A 17,888-nucleotide genomic window follows, 5' to 3' on the forward strand; every position below is an offset into this window, starting at 1 on the left:
GCCCATAGTAGACATAAGGTCTGCAATGAAGGACCAGTCTAAATAATCAAACGCCTTTTCCAGGTCTACTTGAATCAATACCACCTCCTGATTAGAGTGCCTTGCATAGTCGATAGCTAGTTGCACATTCAAGACATTATGCAAAATGTTTCAGCCCTTAATAAAACCATATTGAAGAGGATGCACAATGGCAGGAAGATGCTTATGGAGCCAATTCGCCATTACTTTGGAAAAGATTTTATACAAAGAACCCATCAAGGAAATTGGTCGCCAATGTGTCAACATCGACAGCGAAGGAAGTTTTGGAAGCAGTTTAATAAGTCCTTCTTTCCATGAGGAAGGCATAAACCCCGTTTCCCAAACCTGCTGAAACATAGCCGTCAATGGTTTCACCAGACTGGTAGCAAAGACCTCAAAGAATTCATTGGTGAGACCATCCCAGCCGGGACTTTTATCCTTAGGCAAATGTAACAAAACATCCATAACCTCTGCCTCAGAAATATCTGTCTCCAAAGTAGTTTGCATGTCATGTGGAACCTGATTGCGGACTAAATCATAGAAGACTGAGCGAGCATGAGTAGTCTGGTCCGAAGGTGAAGGAGTAGAACCAAGAAGGTCTAGAAAATAATTCCTGCACATATTCACGATAGTCTGAGGATCAGTGACCATACGACCTTCTGCATTCTGGAGTCTAGTCATATTCTCTTGAGCGGGAAATGCATGAAGAGCACGAAAGAACTTATGAGTTTGACAAGCACTATCTTGCAAATTCTCTGTCAATTTTTGCAATTTGGCCTGTTGGTAAGATTTCAACTGAAACTTTTTAAGAAGATCAGCCAAATGCATAGCCAATGGCAGTAGAAATACATCATCTGGAGTCTCCACCAGTAGAGAACGAACCAAAACCAGCAATTCCTCCGCGGCGTGTCGACGCCGGCGACAAAGAGCGGCATGATGGATCCCATACTTCCGTGCAACCTGCTGCACATTAGAGAGCAATCGTTGAAAAGAAACATTGCCTTCAGACGGGAAGTCCAATAAAAATCTATCAATCAATTGTTGCATATAACACTGAAAGATTGAATGCTTCAAATTGGACGAGTTGAAACGCAGAGAGAGTCTATCCAGAAATTGCTTAAAAGGTGCAATGGGTTGTGCAAGCATTTCAAGCTGTAGAGGAAAATGGTCCAACAGGGCGTATTGCTGCAACACTTTCATTTCCAGGAACTCAGGGAGAAAAGCATCATCCTGCATGATGTACATGCGGTCCAACCGCGACCATGTAGATGTATACTGCGCCGAATGAAAAGTAAATCCTGTCGAAGAAGGGTGTAGCCATGACCAGAGATCTTGCTGAAGTGCGGCAAGAGCAAATGCATTCCACACATGGCTTTCCGGAGTATCCATCACCGAATGCTCTGATGTGGACTCCGAAGGATCAACACACATATTAAAATCCCCCATCAAGAAACCCCATCTGCCAAGTGACAAGGAGGTCTTCAAAGTATTCCAAAGATCCCGGCGGGATAAAGGGTCATTTGGAGCATAGAGCCCAAGTAACCATAAGATCTCTCCTTCAAATAAAACTTCAATCACCACAAAACGACCATGTACATCATTTTTTATAAGAACAGGTTAATATTTCTCATGGACAATCATAAGCACACCAGAATAATGCATGGCATGAGTCCCTGCATAAAACAAGCGAAAGCCATGGCAATCCACAACTTTTCCTGCTTCATCGTGACTCTTGTGCTCAACAGCACACAAGACATCCCACTGATTCTCGTGCAATAAACTCCACATGGCATGCTGCTTATTGCAAGAACAAATGCCTCTCACATTCCACGTGGCTATCTTCATGTAGCGTTCCTCTCTCTCTCTCTCTCTCTCTCTCTCTCTCTCTCTCTCTCTAAGTCATACACTTCCACACCATTGCACTCTGACATGGTATTAAAGCAGCACAAAAACTGATTGATTACGGGCAGACCTAAAAAGGAGTTTTCAGCGTGACACAAGGCTGCATTTTCAGTATTCAAGGACAAGCGGGAGGGCTGCACATTGGAATGAGGCTGAGGCGAGTATGGACGTGCAAGAAAGAAGCAAAGTTGCTGGCTCTATTGCATATTTCTGCTGTTCGAAAAGGAGGAAAGCTGTGTTTTGAGTCTTCAATTGCAGATTCTACATTTTCATTGCCTTTGGCAAGTGAAGAAGGTGCAGGGCGATTGGAGAAGAGCCCTAGCAAGCTACATTCTACAGCGGGGGGCTGCTTTTGTGTTTTTGCAAGCATAGAAAGTGAAGATGGCTTCTGAGGCCGACATGGAGTTTCAAGCGATTATGGATCGGAAGGTGCCCATTCTACTAACTCTTCCATCAAATCAAAAGCTCGATGGCGAGAACTACAGCATTTGGCATATTATGATGCTTGCCATCTTGGAGTCCTATGATTTGGTGAAGCTTGTTATGGAGGCCATTGACCATCCTACATCAAGCGACGAGTCCAAACTTTCTGTAAATAATCATGCGGATTTGGCAAAGGCTCGAGCACATTGGGACAAACTGAATGCTTGCATCCACTCATTTCTCTTCCTTTCATATACTACAACCATGATTGTCCATATTGAGCACTTGACAGTGTTGTATGACCGAATGACTGTTATGAAACGGGTGTCTTTGGAAGTGTAGATGAGGACATTGAGCCCCAACAAGTCACCTTCTATGCGGGAGCATGTGAACAAACTATGGCAACTTCAAATGCAAGTTCAAAATGCATAGAAGGTAATCACATCCGAAGACATGGTGATAACTCTTCTTTCATAGCTACCGCCTAGGTTTGGTACTTTTTACTCCACCTTGATTGCTTCAGGGTGAGAGTCAACTCTTCAATGGGAGGAGTTGGTTTCTATGGTCTTGGACCAGGAGGATCAATTTAAAGGGCAAACTGCTTCTTACTACTTAGTCAGGGCCTTGGCATGTCAACCCTCTCAAAAGAAGAGGAAGGACAATAAAAAGAAGGACGACAGACCAAAGAAGGACAAAGAGAAGGAATCTACTTGTCACATCTGTGGCAAGACACATCACTGGAAGAAGGATTGCTGCAACAAGGATAAGGACACTAAGAAGGAGAAGGTTTCAAAGGATTCTGAAGCAGTGGCCGCTCCCTCATCAATTGTTTTCCTCCATTTGGAGGTGGTTCAGGTATTGACCCCAAAGGCTTTTGATGCTATGTTGATGGCCCCACACCCTCGTGAATGGATTGTTGACAGTGGTGCCTCTTGGCACATGACCACTTCTTATGCAGGTGTTGCCCATTTGTGGCCTTTGCATGGGCGAATTCTCATTGGAGATAGCTCTTCTATTTCCATTCAAGGTAGGGGTGACATGCAACTCATTCCAAATGGACAAGATGCTGCTTATACTTCGGAGGTGCTTTATGTGACAAACTTGGGTTACTATTTGCTTTTCGTGCACAAGATTTGCGCTCTTGGCTTGTCGGAGGTGCTTTATGCGCTCTTTCGGGATTCTTGAGCATGGCTCAAAAAATGTGCTTTCAACAGGTTATGAGAAGAATGGAGCCTACAAGTTGAGGTCTCCTTCCTTGACTTCTCTTCTTCTTACTTCTCGGACACAATCTGAGCTTTGGCATGCTCAATTTGGCCACCTGAATTATGACTACCTTGAGAAGGCATCTAGGAAACAGCTTGTCCACCAAGGTTTTCCAAACATTGTGGTAAGCCAGCAACCTTATGTATCCTACATTCGTGGAAAACAGCATCATGATGCCATTCCCAGCAAGGCTTTGAGGCAATCTTCAGCACCCTTGGAGCTTGTTTCTATAGATCTTTGTAGACCTATGCGGACGAAGTTCCTTAAGAGAAGTTTGTATTTCGTGCTTATTGTTAACAATTTTAGCAAGATGACATGGGCATACTTCTTGACGCTAAAGTCAAAGGCCTTCTCCAACTTCAAGGATTGGTTGCTCTTTGAGGAGAACTGATCAAACCGGAATCTGAAGACCTCACAGTCAAACAAGGGAGGAGAGTTCGTCTCTAACGAGTTTACTAGACTTTGTGCGAATCGTGCTATTCACCAAGAGTTTACAAACACAAACACACCTCAAGAGAACAGCATATTTGAGCAAAAGAACAAGAGTGTGATCAAGATGGCTTGCGCCATGATGGAGCATTGTCAAACACCTCAGTGTCTATGGGCTAAGGCTGTGGCTATTGCTATTGCTATCCATATCCTCAATCGGTCACCTACTTCAGCCGTGGTTGGTATGATCCCTTACCAGGCTTATTTTGGAGCCAAGCCAAATGTTTCTTATTTGAAAATCTTTGGTTGTGATGCCTCTGTTCATATCCCAAAGACTCAGAGAGACAAGTTTGAAGAGGCTTCAAAGAAACAAGTATTTGTGGGTTATAGCCCGCAATCCCAAGGCTATCAATTCTATGACCCTATTAAGCAGGATGTCTACACAAGTCATGATGTGCAATTTATGGAAGTTCCAGCTTTAGAGGGGAATGAGGAGCACCTTGTACTTGGAGATCCCGAAGATAGCTGGGCACCAAAGCCTATTCCCTTGGAGCCCATGCCTCTGGGGGATACTTATTCTTCAAATGAGAATTCTACTTCACCACCAGCCCCACTACTTAAGCCACCGCCGCTGGATGTTCCAAATACTTTAACAGATGGAGAGCGACAAGGAAAGGCCTCCTCCTTGTTGGGCCTATGATACACTCTGTGATGTAGGGATTGAGGGGATCCCTAATGAGGAGTGGCAATCGTAGGATAGCAGCAGCGTTCTTGGAGGCCCGTCTTATGCAAGATAGGGAGCCCACCTCCGTGAAGGACGCTTTGTAATTACCACATTGAAAGAAGGCTATGGAGCAGGAGTAAGATACTCTTAAGCGGAATGATACTTGGGATCTTGTGCCTCAACCCGTTCATAGGAAGGTGATTGGTGTCAAATGGGTCTTCAAAAATAAATATCACAACAATAGTACTTTGGATAAAAACAAGGCGCAGCTCATTGCAAAGGGTTTTGCACAATGTCTAGGGGTGGATTTCCGTGACAGTTTTGCACCTACAACTCGGATGGCTACCATTAGAGCCATTCTTACCTTAGCCAACCATAAGAGATGGCCGGTTTATCAACTTGATGTGTATTCCGCCTACCTCCATGGTGATTTGAAGGAGAAGATCTATATTGAGCAACCTCCTAATTTTTCCTCATCCCATGGACAAGTCTATAGGTTAAAGAAGGCCCTCTATGGCCTCAAACAAGCTCCCTATGCTTGGAATGAGAAGATCGACTCGTTCCTCTAGCAGCAATTGAGGTATCAACGCTTCACGGCCGATCCATAGCTTTATGTCCACATTTCAGAGGGGGCACATGCTTTGTACTCTATGTTGATGATTTGATTTTCACAGGTGATCATGTACAAATGGTCAAGGCAACCAAGACAACACTTCACGAGAAGTTCGAGATGACAGACATGGGCCTTCTCCATTTCTTCTTGGGGCATGAGATCTATCAAACTCAACTAGGGATCTTCATCTCCTAGCAGCAGTATGTGCAGGAGCTCTTGACTATGTTTGAGTTGGAGGGATACGTGTCCCTATCAACTCCTATGGATCCAAACTAGAAGGCCACAACTCATGTTGATTCACCTTTGGCGAATGCTACCCGTTAGAGGCAGCTTATTGGGTCCTTGATTTGGCTTCTCAATACTCATATTGATTTGTGTTATGTTGTAGGTTTGTTGGTTGGGTTCATGATTGCACATCACAAGGTGCATTGGCAGGCTACTTTGCGAATTTTACGGTTTTTGAGGACCTTTGATCTCGGGATCTTGTACCCAATAGGTACATACGGTTCAAATCTTGTACTTACATATTGAAGCAATTCAAATTGGGCTGGAGATGTGGACCACAAGAGGTCCACAACAAGTTATTGTTGTACCTTGGGTGTACGTGTTGTTTCATGGAGCAGCAAGAAGCAATCCACGGTTGCCTTATCTTCGACTGAGGTGGAGTGTTGCGTAGCATCTTCCATCACATGCGAGACTATGTGGCTTTGAAGGTTATTGGAGGAGCTTGGTTGCTCTCAGTCAAGGCCTAATACCCTTTGGTCTGACAATGAGAGTTGCAATGCCTTGGCACAAAACCTAGTGTTCCATGCTCAGACGAAGCACATAGAGATACAGTACCACTTCATTTGGAAGAAGCTTCTAGATGGGACTATAGATGTGGAGTACTGCAAGACAAAGAACAATCTTGTAGATTTGTTTACGAAGATGCTTCCTCAAGCTTTACTTTGACAACATTCCAGATCCCTCTGTCTCATGCCATGTCTAGGATCTGAGAGGATATTAGTGATAAGGTATAACCAAAGGTTAAGGAACTTGATGAAATCTTGGTTCTTGCACAAATATTGGTGCATAAGGAAAGGAAGGTCAAGGGTAAAGTCTCCCATCAGTATTTAGTGAAGTTTCAGAACTATATACCGCTTGATACAAAATGCATGGAGGATGATTTGGTAGAATTGCTTCATTTATTACAACTTTACCTTGATGCTTTTTAGTTGGAGTGGGGACTTCAGTCTGGCTCAACAAAGCACAAATTTGGAGCAATGTATAACGCTCAAGAGTAGGGTGGTGCTTCTACTTCCTTTTGATATAGATATGCTTAAGTATCTAGAGACTGTTGGAGATTTTTAGACTCCATATAGGTACTCCTATGAATAATCTACTAGACAATGCATTTTTACAGTTATGCTTGGTTATTTACTAGTGCAATGAGTACCATTTTGATAGCTATGGATTTGTACAGTTTTGATTGTTTGTATATTAGTGCAGTAACTACCGTCTTGGAAAAAAATGTACATTCCCAAAATATGGAATAACAACAATGTGCTTGGTTACTTCAAAACGTCTATGGATAATCGTACATTGGTAGTACATGGAGTAACAACAACATGCTTCATTACTTGGAAATATGTATGAACAATTGTACATTGGCAATACATGTAGTAACGGCAACATGCTTGGTTACTGAAAAGCATATAATAGCGCTAGTTTACCTGGTTGCTAAAAAACATGTAGTAACGGCAATATGCTTGCTTGCTAGATAATATGTATTAATCATTTCCAATGCCGTGTTGAATCCTAATTGTATGCAATCACAGTCGCTTGCGATGTTTCAAAAGCAAGGTATGTCACCAAAAAGCGAAAGGAACTTATTGATTTAATTTAACATCATGAAGATTTTTAATTAAAATGAACTTTAATTCCGGTACCTCTAGCTCCTGGCATGGTGACCATTAATTTGAGCATTTAGCTTATAAATTGTTTCAATGTGCCTATGCCTTCTCCAACGCCACTTGCTTGAATGAGAAAGGATCATTGGGCGGTCAATGGCTTCAATCCCAAATCGTAGGAATCTAGAATCGCCTCCATCAGTCACCTTCCAGATGCTAAAGTTTTTGCAATCAAGTGTTTGATCCTAAGGAAGGGCGGGTAGAATAAGGACATCAATAGACACCCTTCTCCTGCCTTGAATAGATAGCATGTGCCTAGTAATCCCCCTCGGCTCCAAAAATGCAGCCGTCAAAATTCTTTGCCCGAACCTTGAGGTTAGGTTACTACCAAAGGTGATAAAAATTCAAAATCTGCTCCAAAGATTGAAAGGACGGCCTTTTCTGTGCTTCTTCCATTCTTCCTACACACAAAAAACAACAAACAATCCCCGTTCATGTGTGGCTTTGCTTGCTCCAGTCATAGGTTGATGCACAGCCCTCCTACTCACATTCGTACACTGAAAATACAGTCTTTGTGTCACGTTGAAACCTCCTCTTTAAACGGATCCGCCTCAGATGAGTGCTTAACTGTTATGATACCATGTCAAAGTGCAACATTGCAAAAGCGGATACACAAGTCCAACAAGATAGATGAGCACACAGAGAGAGAGAAAGACAGAAAGAGAGAGTTTGTGTGTGCGTGCGTGCATGTGTGAGAGAGACAGAAAGAGAGATTAATGCAATTACCCTAAGAGAGAGAGAACTCAAAGATAAAGAATGTTGAACCCTGAATAGACTAGTAGAAAGATACAAAGGGTTGTTGTGTACATATGCTATGTTGATGAGTTGCCTTGCTTGCTTGGTAATGATCCACCTGCTGAGACAAAAGGCCTGTTTGCTGTCCTACGTGTTTCACCCTGCAATCTGTGATTTCTACACTTGGGACTGTTGCAGGGCTGGGTGACCTGTTATTGACCCTCCAGCATCTGCATTTTATTGGGCTACCTCTGTGTTTTGATATTTCCCTAGCTGCATTTGGTCTGTCCTCTTCTGATTGATCTTCTTTCACTTTCTATGCAGCAGTTGTCGTTTCCTGATCAGCTTTTGATTCACTGCTCAGCTTTAAAGAGGGTTCTTGTGTATACGGTTATCGTGTTTCCATACACCACCCTCTATATACTATGCTTTACTAGATCTCTTGAACTGTTATGAGCCTGTATTCTTGGCAGCACACCTCTCCTTCACTTTCCCTTGACTTATTTCATCTTCTCTATGTCTCCCTTATCATGGCTCCTCTGGGTTCTACTACCAATGACCAATATGCAGATATTAGTTACTCATCTACGAGTGTTCTATTGGAGACTTATTGTGCTCATATTCAAGTTTCAATGAGGATGTTGTCTCTAGGTGCTCCGGATGTTCAAGCTTTAGAGAGAGGTGACCTACAGAAGAAGATGAAGCCTTACTGCTATCATTGTGGCAAGAAGGGACATCTTCGGAAGGATTGCATGACATCAGTAGCATTGTGGAAGGAGAAGGAGAGGGCAAAGCAGAAGGGTAACGACCCCATCAATTGGTTTTCATCATCTCTAGGTCTAGCTTTAGGCATCAGCCATGCAGCCCCAGCACCAACTATCTGAGCCTCCTTTCCAGCTTGCTAGTATAGGTGATGTAGGTCATCCCTCACAACTCTCCCAATGCCAGAGGAGTGTGAGAGGATGGTGAAGGTGGAGTATTGAGCTGAAAATGCATTAGCCGGACTTAAAAAGCCCCAAAACACCCTTAATTAATAAATAAACATTCTTATTTTTAAAAGAAACATGATCTTAGAGAGTTACTATATCCCATATGCAAAACTCTAATTTGGGTGTCCTAAACTTTCTATAAATAGACATGCAACCCACCATTCTCCCTTAATCTCATTTTTGCAAGTTTCAAGAGCCATATCTTTACTACCCACACTCCGTTTGCGAAGGACATCATGGTCAGAGCTTCCCCCAAACATTTACTACCATCTGGCACTTGATCTTCTACACTACTGTTTGTACCAAATCCAGCCTTCCTTGGCTGCATTTCTAGTGTTCGACACTCGGAGACTATCTTTGTTGCGAGATTCGAGATCCATTCGGAGTACGGCACACTCTATAGCTCGTAACCTCTACCTTGATCCCAAAGATACAAGAGGTCAAGATTCAATATTCACTGCATAATGTGTTTGTTGCATGAGCATTGTATATTCATTATCCATTCACTTTATCATTCATTTTACTCACTATCTTTGAGTTACCCTAATCCTAACCCTAACTATGCTCTATGTTTATCAATTTGTGCTTTGTTGTACAATTGGTTTTATGTTTTTGCATTTAGAGCATTTCTTCACGTGGGGCACTTGAGCCTCATCTATACATGGATGTGAGAGTGTGGCTCTCTTGTGGTTCAATTGGACACCTTGGACAAGCATTTTTCCTAGCCGACTTTGGCACCACAGCTGATTGGCTCCCTTCATCACTCTCTCCCTCCTAAGAGAGGATGTCAGCATTGTATATTGCGCATATTCTTGAACTTGAATGGGATTATATTCAGGTGTATGAGTGTGGCTCTATTGTGATCCATTTGGACTCCTTGGGCAGGCATTTCTCCTGGCCGGCTTTGGCACCACAGCGCTGGCTCCCTCCCTCCCCCTTACACCCTTCGCACCTCTCTAAGTTGCGGTTCCCGAACAGCAACTACTTCAGCATCCGTGCATCTAACCCTGATAACAATCACAGTGCACCATATCGACTGGAAAAAAACAGATGGAGTGAATAAGAGAGAGCAGTTACCTTGGAATAGGAACCCAAGCCCAAAAGTTGCCCATACGCGAAATCTTTAGCAGTAAATGGTTCTTGAGGTGCCCTGAAAGAAGGCCTCTGAATAGGAGAAGGATGATCTTTTCTCTCCTCTGATGTATTATAATTCATGGCGGCCGTGTATTCCTATGCAGTATAAAGCCTGCATTTCGGCACAATAAACGATTAATCAACAGTCAGGTGACGAAAGAGCTTGCATTTATGGGGAATTTTTCCATTAGTATCGATTGAGGCTACAAATCCAACCATGGCGGGTAAAAACTTCAGAAGAGAGGATAAAGAAAATTATGATATGATTTTCTCAATCCCGCCATGAGGGGCAAAAGCTTCAAAAGGAAGAATGATGAAGATGATGATTTGTCTTAGTCTGTCAATGCAATGCGACAGCCATGCAGGAGAAGGACGTGCTAGCAACCTTGATGGATGTGTGGTCCTAAATCAGATCCAACAATTGACAATGTTGCTGGACGGAATGCACGTTGCCATTGAATTGTTGAACCAGTGCGAACAAAAGAGCCTTTCACTACAAAGACACAGAGAGAGAGAGAGAGAGAGAGAGAGAGATGCTCGTGTATTACCAAAAACAAAGAGCTGTTCATGTCTTTATAAACGAAGTGAACTACCAATCATTGTTCGAACTTTAGAGCCACTTATTTTCCTCGATGCAGTCCCACCACCATCTATATTAATGTGGATTGCTTTAGAAATGTATAGATATCTCGTTATGCCTTTGGGGATGCAGTGCGTAGGGATTGAACTCATGCATTTGGTATATGATGCATAGGGATTGAACTCATGCATGATGCACTGGTATGAGACCCACACCCAAACCGCTGCTGCACAACCCCATTGGCATTGGTCTTGAATTTTTTAAAACAACTTGGTAAAAATAATATTGTGAAATTGAGAGAGAGAGAGAGAGAGAGAGAGAGAGAAAGCAAGCAAGCAAGAAGTAGAGAAGTCGAACCGGTTATCTGGTTTGTGGTTTAAATATTAGGCATTTCCTACAATCCTTTAGAAAGTTTGCTCCAAAAGTGACAAAGTTTTGGCCAACTATATTTTTTCTTATAATATTCTAGACATTTTAGAATCCTAGGTGTCCAAATAAAGGATGAGCATGAAAAGATTCTATATAGTTGTTTTGTAAGAACTTAAGAATTATTGGCTTCATTCCTCGTTGATCCACATAATATAACACATTATTTTGGATTAAGTAGGTTTTTGGGATACTGGGATTATTGTTTCGAATTTCATTGATGATTTTTTTGTATATCAAGACCCTATTGTTGGAGTCTTGCTCTTACTTGTATATCTGTAGGTAGGTAATTTCTTGTTGTGTTCTGAATGCGTGTTATTCTAAAAAGAGCCTCCGTAGTTCCTTTGCAATATTCTATTTCAAAGTTATAATCTTGGATTATCAAGATCCATTTCAGTAGGCAACCATGTCAATGAGATTTTCTTATATAAAGATGTCAACGGTTGATGATTTATTTGACGATCAAATTTGATCCATGTACGTAACGATGTAATTTCTGTATGGACCATACAACAACAAGGAGCTCCTTTTCAGTTGTGGAGTAATCTATCTCTATTTTTGTAAGAGAGGGGCTAATAAAACAAATTGCTCTCCATTTATTAAGGTTACCGTGTTATAGTAATACTGCTCCAATTCTAACATTAGAAGTGCATATTCTTAAAAGAAAATGTTTTTCAAAATTGGGATAAATTAGTACTATTGCTTTAGATATTAGATCTTTTAATGGTTTAAATGTGTGTTTAGACCATTCAAATTTCTAATTCTTTTTCAACAACTTACCTAATGGGTTTGTTATTTCTGCTACTATTTGTAGAAACCGATTTGAAAAAATCATTATTCCTAAAAAACATTATAATTGTTTAATATTTTTAGGTTCTAAAAATGCTTTTTTTAATTGCTATCTTTTTTGGACCAATTTGGATACCTCCATTCAAGATTATGAATCCTAGGAGTTTTAATTTGGTTTGACCCCATCTACAACTTTTTCGTTGCAGTTTAAGATATTAGATATTTTTAATCTTGTTAATACTTCATCTGTTAGTCTAAAATGTTCCTCCCAAGTCTTAGTATGAATAAGGATATTATCTAAGTAAACAACTAACACTTTCTTAGTAATAAGATGAGCAAACAATTTATCAACTAGACGTTGAAATGGACTCTGTGCATTAGAAAGTCCAAAAAAATCCATTACTTTAAATTTGTAGAAGCCCTTTGATGTGTGAAAGGCTGTGTTTTCTCTATCGTTCGTATGTATTAGAATTTGCCAATACCCCAATGTTGTTGGGGTATTGAGAAGAAGAAGGAAGTAGCACCATTGTATCTTGCTAGCTCCATATCTTGACATAGGTTTTTGTGGGGCACCTTAGGCTTGTTGTGTGCCTTCTTTGGCACCCCTTTGAGCTTCCTACCACCTTGACCAGCACAAAAACGTGAGCAACAACCCCATATAGTCAGCGTGAATTTGCGCAAGTTCATGGCAGCCCCTGGACAGCTGTTAACCCTCAAACGAACGAAGGTGGAAAATCCGGAAAAGCTAAAGCAGAAGACAAAGGCCAAGGCAAAGTGAAACGGAAGACAAAGACACACAAGGAGAAAAGTCCTAAATAAGGGAGCAAGATGCACAAGGAAAAGAGCAAGTCAATACTTTTGTAAAAGAGTGCAAGCGCATCATGGTTTAATTCAAGGAGCGCCAGGCTCTCACCCATGCAATTTGTAAATGTAGACGGGCGGTGGAAAGGAAGCTAGGAAGATAGAAGGACAATGGGAAAAAGGGCCTAAGCCACGGCCGGCCATGTAAAAAAGGGGATAAGGGGATGACCACCCAAAAGGGATTTAGGGTTTTGTATATAAAGTTGAGAAGTGAATGAGAAGCTCATTCTTGTGTGTGGCCAAAAGTGGGTCTCCTCTTATTATTATTATTCTTCTTCTTGCTTGCTTGAGCTTGTGCTTGAGAGAGGGAGTGTGAGAGTGTGAGGGAGTGAGTGTGTGAGGGTGAGGGACCGAGGAGAAGAAGCTCTCCATCTTCTCCTCTCTTCTTCTTTTCTCTTATTTTCTCTTCTCTTGCTCGTGGCTATGGAGCTTGGAGCGTGGAGTTTGAGGATGGAGCTTGCTTGAAGCTTGCACTTGGATCGTGGAGCTACCGGAGTGCCGGGAGAGGAGGTAACTCGATCGGCATGGAGGTAAGCTCACTACACCCATAGATATGGATGGCGTGTCGGCTATGTGAGAGGTAGCCATTAGTGCTCGGCTTGGAACGCTTGAAACAATAAGTGGCCCGTGGGTCTTGGCGGTTGAGTGAAAGCTCCCACATTTTGGTTCCGTTTTGTTGGGACCAACGGATTCAAGCCTTGAGCGCTTGTGCGCTTCAAATTGAGCATTGAAGTAGGGTTTTCCCCGAACCGGTGCTTGAGGTAGATAGGTAGGAAGCGAGGGAGTTTGAAGAGGTATTCGATCTCCTTAGCAAGTAGGTTTTTGTTGTTTTGGACTTGGGAAAGCATGGTGGAGTAGTGTAGGTATTTTTCTTATAAATTTTTCTTGCATTTAGGAGGGATAGGAGCAAAATATTGGAGCAAATAGTAGGGTTTTCTATTGCTTTATAGCAGGCTGAAACAGGGAAAAGAAGGGCAAGAAATGAAATTTTGGGTTAAATGTTAGTAAGGGAAGCAATATTGAGGTGAGTGCAGGCCTGGACAGGGTGATAAGGGGTCAAGAGTGGCAAGAAAGGCCACATTGTGCATTGCAGGGTTTCAAGAGAGCAGGAGAGAGAAAGAAAGCTTCGTTGAGTGGATCCGCTTCGATCTTGCCATCCGGGAGATATTTGCCTAGCCCAGGTAATTCTATACCTTCCCCTACATGAGTAGGTTGGATCTGGATCTGCTCGACCAAGGGGAAGGCCTCCAATGCTCGACGCGGTGGATTTCATGAAGTTCGGCAAAAAAATGTGCCGTGTTCGGCGTGTCCGAGTGACGGTGATCCTGGGCCGAGTCCCAGAATTGGCCCTCGGCCCACTCAACTCACACACCCACCGCTCGGCCCGTCCGAATTGAGCATTCAGACCAACTTTGAAATTCGGCCCTCGACCCACCAGACTCGGCCCTCCTGACTCGGCCCTCGGACATCCAGACTCAGACTGGCCGAATTTGACATTCGGACCAGTTACATTCGGCCCTTTCTACTCGGCCCTTGGATGGTCCAAATCGGGCACTCAGCCCCTGCAATTCGGACCTGTTGGGCCGAATTTAGATTTTCTCAAATTTTAACCTGAAGACAGTGAAACTGACCGAGAGACCACATAGAGCCGAAATCATATCATAGATCGATCACTGGGCTGAAACTTCAAGTAGTTCAAATTTTGGCTATAAACGGTCTTTCAAATCACGTATGGCATTTACCATAACGGCCCTGCGGGCCGGGGGGGACTGCCCCCCGCGGACCCCCACAAAGGGGGCTATCCCCCCTCCGCACCTCCCCCAAGTAGGTTAGAGAGAAAACACACGCCGTAACAGGTCCTCTAAATTAGGCCCTAGTGTAGTAATGGCTCTACACAAGCATAGATCTTTACTTACAAAGCAGCAAACAGAAGCCCACACCCAAACAAAGACAAAAAGAGACCCTAGAACCTCAACAAGCCAATCTAGCCATCTAAGGCAAAAGGGCCACACCACGAGAACACAAGGACATTGTGTTCAAACCATGTTTAGTCATAGCAAAACACAACATCAGCAAGCTACAACGCGAAGACGACTAGACATGACACTCTTGACGAGAGATGTATCTTGAGCAGCACTGCATAGATGACCTAAGACATCGGTGGGGAATCCACATCTGGTCGTGCAGTTGGGGACTCAAGGGCATTTGTCAGAAGGCTTAAATTTACAAGCCGAGACCCGGAAGATGAAGACATAGTACTACCTGCTTATCTTAGGGTCAAACTCACCACGAAAAGAGAGCATACTATCAATGCTCCGATTGATGAAGGAGCAAATTTTAATATCTTGACTTATGAATCATGGACCCTACTAGGCCAATCAGAGCTCACACTGACTAAGGCAACTCTTAGCCCTTACGGGGGAAACCCACAAGCACTCATAGGGAAGTGCAAAATCCTTGCGATAGTTAAAACTGAAAGCTTGCCTATCCTATTTCATGTTCCTCCAAATAGTGCTAATTACGGAAAGGAAACCCTCCTAGGAAGACCCTTCAAAAGGGTGACCAAGTGTGAGGCCGACTATGTAGCACAGAGGATACACCTTACACTACCGGGAGTGAGGATAGTCACGACCTTTAGCAAAGGTGACCTCATCAAACCTCGAGGGAAAGGCAAGGAAGGTGCTGACATAACAGTCAATCCTACTAATGAGAGCAAGGACTTATAAGAGTTGATACAAGCACATGTCGAACAACGAGAACCAGTGAGTGAGGCCATGCCCGAAATAAGAAGGTTAAGAGACAATGCCAAGGACGAGCTTTGGACTTACAAATATCGTAGAAGACCCAAGAAGCCCAAGCCTTATAGACGAAGGCATCGATGGAGAGCCAATACAACGCCGAGATGGATATCCAAAGCGTTGCCACGTGCTCAAGGGTATTATGCAGGTAACCAATGGATTTGGGTACCAAAACCCCCTGCTAAACCACCTCTATCAGCTGAAGGCCAGATTACATCAAAAGCAGTGAAGCACAGGAGGAAATCTAAAAGAAACTCCAGGTCTCGAGGCAAGAAACCAAACATAAGTGTTCGAAAGAGAGAGCCTCATCCTAGCATGCTTACTAAGTAGATGTCATATGTAACCATTGAGCGTGCACATAGACCAATAGTGCTCAAGGAGCTTTTGACTTCCCAAGAGGACAATGAGCACCAGAGGCACAACGCTGCTCGTGAGAAGGCTGATTGCTCAACAAAGAAAATGGCACAATCGTCTAAAAGCCTCGAGCAAATCATTTCGCCAGTGCCACGTCCACCTAAGAGCCCTAGATCTCCTACACCCTCTTTTCCCAAATAGACATAGGAAGCACAACAGCAGTCGTTAAGGGCGGCTGCTCAATCCCAATCTCTATCTCCATCTAAGCTTCCAAATGTCCAAGAGGTGGGACAGGACACCATTCGTAGCTCTCGGCCCAAGGATATGCCTGTGCAACCTAATGTGACTAGATCGATCTACACAAGTGAATGCTCAAAGGGCAATAAAAGACATGACCACTTCCGATCGCCCTAGGGACTCGACGCTGCAATCTACTAGTAGTAGCCAGTCCACTGAAATAACTGCTACTACTTCCAATCAGGGATCACAACAGTCACAGCCCTTGGCCGTGATAACGCCCCTTGCGAAACGTGTCCTTAGCAGTTCACCAGTGGAGGAGGTGCCGCAACCAGCATCCTTAACAACTCCAGTACTTCCAAAGTGCTTAAAGCCTAGGCTGGAGGAGTTAAACACAAGGGAATTGGCTAAAGAGCTAGACTCTCCAAAAAGGGAGGCAGCTGTACCCTCACAACCTAGCAAGGCTGTCCAACAGGGTGCAGCTACGTCCCATGAGGACACACCAGAGAAGGGGAAAGCTGAGGCCCAACCAAGCATATCAACGACTGACCTAGTTCAGGGTCCTGAGTCATTAAGTTATGCACCTTCATTGACCAAGAAAAAGAGGAGAAAACAACGAAAACAATAGCAGCTACAGATGGTTGTCGACCCCAAGAGCATTGAGACCAAGAGCGCTAGAGAGTTGGGGAATAAAGCATCGAGTCCATCCACCAATGAACCCATTGATGTCTCTTTTAATAGCGGTGAAACCTCAGACACATCCGTGCGCTCTGAAAAATCAAAGCAGCCGTTACCATCAATGGTTGCTTTCAACACTCAATCCACCGACAATAGAACTCGCATTGACCAATCAAGAGTGGATACAACGCTGTCACAACAGGGTGACAAATTTATACCAGTCACATCCAAGGAGAACCATGATGCAATAACAAAGCCTCAAGAGAAACGTGGAAACCTCGAGAGTATAAGAAATCCTAGCGTTGACCAATCTTGCCCCAGCTATGCTAAAGCCTAAGCAAACTCCTAGAACCTTGCATGAGATAGCAACCAAGCAAGCCCTCGTTGAACATAGAAGTGTCGCAGAATGCTTAACTGAGTTGGATGCTAAGCTCAAGGTATTCGCACGTGTCTACGTCCTTGCGGACATGGATGTATTCCCTAAGGAGCAGCTTGGAGAATACTTGCCATTTTTCCTATCTTGGGAAGAGCAAGAACATCTTAACGAGCACTATGACAGGTTCCTGCATGAATGCATGCGACTCATCTCTGACGAGGAAGCCGACGAATTACGCTTAACAGTAACATTCAATGATGTGCTCAGCCAACCAAATCTCTTAGAGATAGAGCAGCTAAAGCAACAATCAGAGGGTCGAAGTCAATTTGAAAAACGTTGGTTTGAAAGCCGCGTTGCAATGGCTGAGCTAGGAGCCTAGATTATGACAGTCTCAGAGGAGCAATTAGCCAAATGGCGGTATCAAAGAGAACCAACCTATGTGGCACCAACTTTCTTTCGAGTGCTGACTGCCATTCGGGATACGGACTTAGCTGGAACTAGCCAAGAGAACTCTCTGGCTGATAAAGTTCTCATTGAGGAGGAGCTACATGTTGCAAGTAGACTCGGACAAGGTTCCATGCTACTTGATGTTGTAAAATATCTATCAGTA

General features: G+C 43.4%; 1 protein-coding gene across 8 annotated transcripts in view; it reads right to left on the minus strand.

Annotated features, from left to right (window-relative positions):
• LOC148029138 (3-phosphoinositide-dependent protein kinase 1-like) overlaps window positions 1-10,711 on the minus strand; it is a 107,600-nt gene extending 96,889 nt beyond the window's left edge. For 7 of the 8 annotated variants that reach the window (XM_087687897.1, XM_087687898.1, XM_087687892.1 and 4 more), the window contains exons 1-2: window positions 10,565-10,711; window positions 10,123-10,291 (exon numbers count right to left, since the gene is read on the minus strand). In XM_087687897.1, coding sequence (XP_087544023.1) covers window positions 10,123-10,260 — 138 coding nt within the window. In that variant the 5' untranslated portion in view covers window positions 10,261-10,291; window positions 10,565-10,711. Of the gene's footprint in view, window positions 1-10,122; window positions 10,292-10,564 lie in introns of those variants that run through there. The other variant, XM_087687894.1, reaches the window with a different exon arrangement.
• Window positions 10,712-17,888: the final 7,177 nt, after the last annotated feature.

Source organism: Lygodium microphyllum, chromosome 11 (genome assembly GCF_053477565.2).
Source record: "Lygodium microphyllum isolate KBCC chromosome 11, Lygodium_microphyllum_v1.1.10, whole genome shotgun sequence".
Classification (NCBI taxonomy): Eukaryota; Viridiplantae; Streptophyta; class Polypodiopsida; order Schizaeales; family Lygodiaceae; genus Lygodium; species Lygodium microphyllum.